This window comes from Alligator sinensis, unplaced genomic scaffold (genome assembly GCF_000455745.1).
Source record: "Alligator sinensis unplaced genomic scaffold, ASM45574v1 scaffold755_2, whole genome shotgun sequence".
NCBI lineage: Eukaryota > Metazoa > Chordata > Crocodylia > Alligatoridae > Alligator > Alligator sinensis.
Genome location: NW_005841883.1, coordinates 2,824,813 through 2,827,586, shown reverse-complemented (window position 1 = coordinate 2,827,586; position 2,774 = coordinate 2,824,813). Strand labels below are relative to the sequence as shown.

The following is a 2,774-nucleotide window of genomic DNA, read 5'->3' as shown; positions in this document are numbered from 1 at the left end:
GCTCCCCCAGGACCCGGGCTGACCCCGGGCAGGACGGGCAGCAGCTCCAGGCAGCCAGCGCCAGCCCGGGCACCTCCTGCCAGCATCCCCCGCCGCTGGAGCAGTCCCCTGGGCTCCATCCCTCGGGGCATCTCCTGTCAGGACCAGGATGAGCCGCCAAGGCATGATCACCCAGGCGCAGACCCGCATCCGCACGGACCCCTTCGCCGACAGCTACAGCCTAATGGGCAAGGAGCTGGGCAGGTGAGCCCAGGGGGGAAGCAGGGGCTGCTGGTGTGCAGGGCAGGGTACTATACCTCCCCACTTTGCCCCCTCTCTTCTCCTCTCACACAGGGGCCTGTGCGCCCCCGCCAGCTGTGCCACTCCAAGGCTGGCAGGCAGCAAGATCCCTCCATTCCTGACTGGCCTGGGGCATCACCTCGCTGGGGGCACTTGACCACAGTTGTCTTTTCCTGCCTAGTGCAAGGGGACTGGACCCGATGATCTACAGGGTCCCTCCCAGCCCCAAACAGCTATGAATCCGGGTGCGAGTGGAATTGGCGACTGGTTGTGGGCACACATTTGTGTGAGCAGCGGGTGAATAAAGTCCGGAGGGTTGTAGCAGTGGGGAGAGAGGAGGGTCCGGGGTGAATGGGTTGGGTAGTGTGTTACCTTAGTGAAATAGCTCGGGGTTTGTGTCTGCACATGAGTGTGCATATGTGTGGTAGGCTCAGTGTAAAGAGCTTTGGTGTGTGTGTGTCACTCCCAGTGAACAGTTTAGGGTTTGTACCTGTGTGTCGTGTGTGCATGTATCCTTGCAGGTGTTTTTCTCTGCCATTCTGGGTGAATGGGTTCAGAGGATGCATTGTTCTGTGCATACAGACATTTAGGGTTTGTGTGCACGAAGTGTTATGTGTGTGTGTTGCTCTGTATGAGTGGATTTGGGGTATGGAAACAAGGTTGAGGGTTAGCATGTGTGCGTGCTTGTATATGTGTGTGTGCGTACATGCATGCATGCACAGTTTGTACGAATGGGGCTGGGAGTGTATGAATATATTCAGGATTGGTGTGTGCTTGTTGCTTGGTGTGAATACATTTGGGGTGTATGCTGCTCTCTGTGTGTGGAGTTTCAGGGTTGGTGTGCATGAGGCAGTGTGTGTGCGTGCATACCTTGTTCAGGGTAAATGGGGATGGGGAGTGTAGTGCTCTGTGGGTACATGGACTGCGGGTCTTACGTATGTGTTGACAAATGGGGTTGGGGTATGTGGAAACATAGGTTCAGGATCTGTGTGTGAGACAGTGTGTGTGTGCATGGGCATGTGTGTGCGTGCGCGCATGTTGTTCCATGTGAATGGGGTGCGTGCAGTTCCATGCCTCTCTTTCAGGCAGCGCAGCCAGAGAGGTGAGTTCTACATTGCCAGCCCCTCTGCAGCCAAGTTAATTAGCAAACAGCCCAGCTGGGAGCAAGTCAGCTCAACTCTTCTTGGCAGCACCCACTGGGGAGGCTGCCAGAGTCGACAGCACAGAAACATCCCTTCTCAGAGTGTCGGAAATTGGTAGCTGAGCTGCAAACACCCAGTGAGAGCAAGAAGTGGGGTGGGGGATAGACGCAGTGCACTCGGCTCTGAAACAGCCTGCAATGCAGCTGTACTCAAAGGGGCAGGCTCTGAAGCAGGGCAACTGGGGTGAGGAGGAGCAGCCAGGGGGGTGAATGCAAGTGCTTAGGGATGAGACCCCATTCTGTGGTGCTGCCGCCTCTGAGCCAGGCAGACGGCGCCCCATGCCCACATGTGTTGGGAGGCAGCCTCAAGGCTGCTGCTGGAGAGTCGCTGTGCATTGAGTTGTGGCTGGATGTTTCTCTTCTAAGAAGTTCCTTCCTTGGGTTCTCAGTACTGTTCTGTGGCTTTTTGACCTGTGGGTGACATGTAGTAGGGACCTTTCCCTGCATCCCAAGACCTAGGTGAGGGTCATCTCTCTCTCACAGTGGCAATATCCTCACCTGATCCCACAATGCCAGGCTAAAGCTGCAATTTGGCTCTCTCCTTCTATGGCTATTGCCAGCACCACAGAGGGGGCACAGAGGCAGCTTGCCTGGGGGGAGTGGGGGAGGGCACAGTCACCCCCCTCTGATGCAAAAATATCACCATTATAAACTTCTTCAGGGCCTTGAAATAACCTAGCGGGGGCAGAGGGTGACACAGAAAGTGGCCTATCCCTGTCACGTCTCTGACTCTCCTCCCTTTTGTCACTGATTCGTGACTAGTTCCCCTTTTCAGAGAACCATCGAAGATGCCTAGGCCAAGCTGCAGGGTCCAGGACAGGTGCAGGGCTGGACACAGGCATAGGCAAACTGGGCAGCTGCCCAAGGGCCAGACAAAAAGCAAGGCTGAAAATATCCATTTTTTTTGTCTGGTTATTATTATTTTCATCATTATCTCTGGCAAAGGGGGGCCTGATACTAAAAGTTCACGTGGGGCCACCAGGAGTCTAATTATGGTGCTGGAGAAGGGTTACATATGCAGGTCCAGAGCTTTGGGAGGCTAGTCTCTCTCTCTCATGTGCACTGACCCAGACATGGCCACCCACATGCTCTACACCACCCCCAGAGACCTTCCCCAGGGGTTGTACTTGGCCAAATGCTTTACTTTCACCAGCACTTGAATTTGGGGGCAATATTGGAGCTGCCTTCCAAGAGCCATTTTGGGTTCTAGTTTGCATTTGTCCCACTGCCTCCAGTCTTCCTGCTAGAAGGTAGAGGGGCTTGGGGCTGGCAGTGAGGGGCTCCTGCCGCTTTG

General features: G+C 55.2%; 1 protein-coding gene across 1 annotated transcript in view; it reads left to right on the top strand.

Annotated features, from left to right (window-relative positions):
- The first annotated feature begins 6 nt into the window (after positions 1-6).
- Positions 7-2,774, top strand: part of LOC102372786 (serine/threonine-protein kinase 17A-like) — a 17,202-nt gene continuing 14,434 nt past the window's right edge. Inside the window, exon 1 of the mRNA XM_006017666.3 lies at positions 7-243. Coding sequence (XP_006017728.1) covers positions 149-243 — 95 coding nt within the window. The 5' untranslated portion in view covers positions 7-148. The remainder of the gene's footprint in view (positions 244-2,774) is intronic.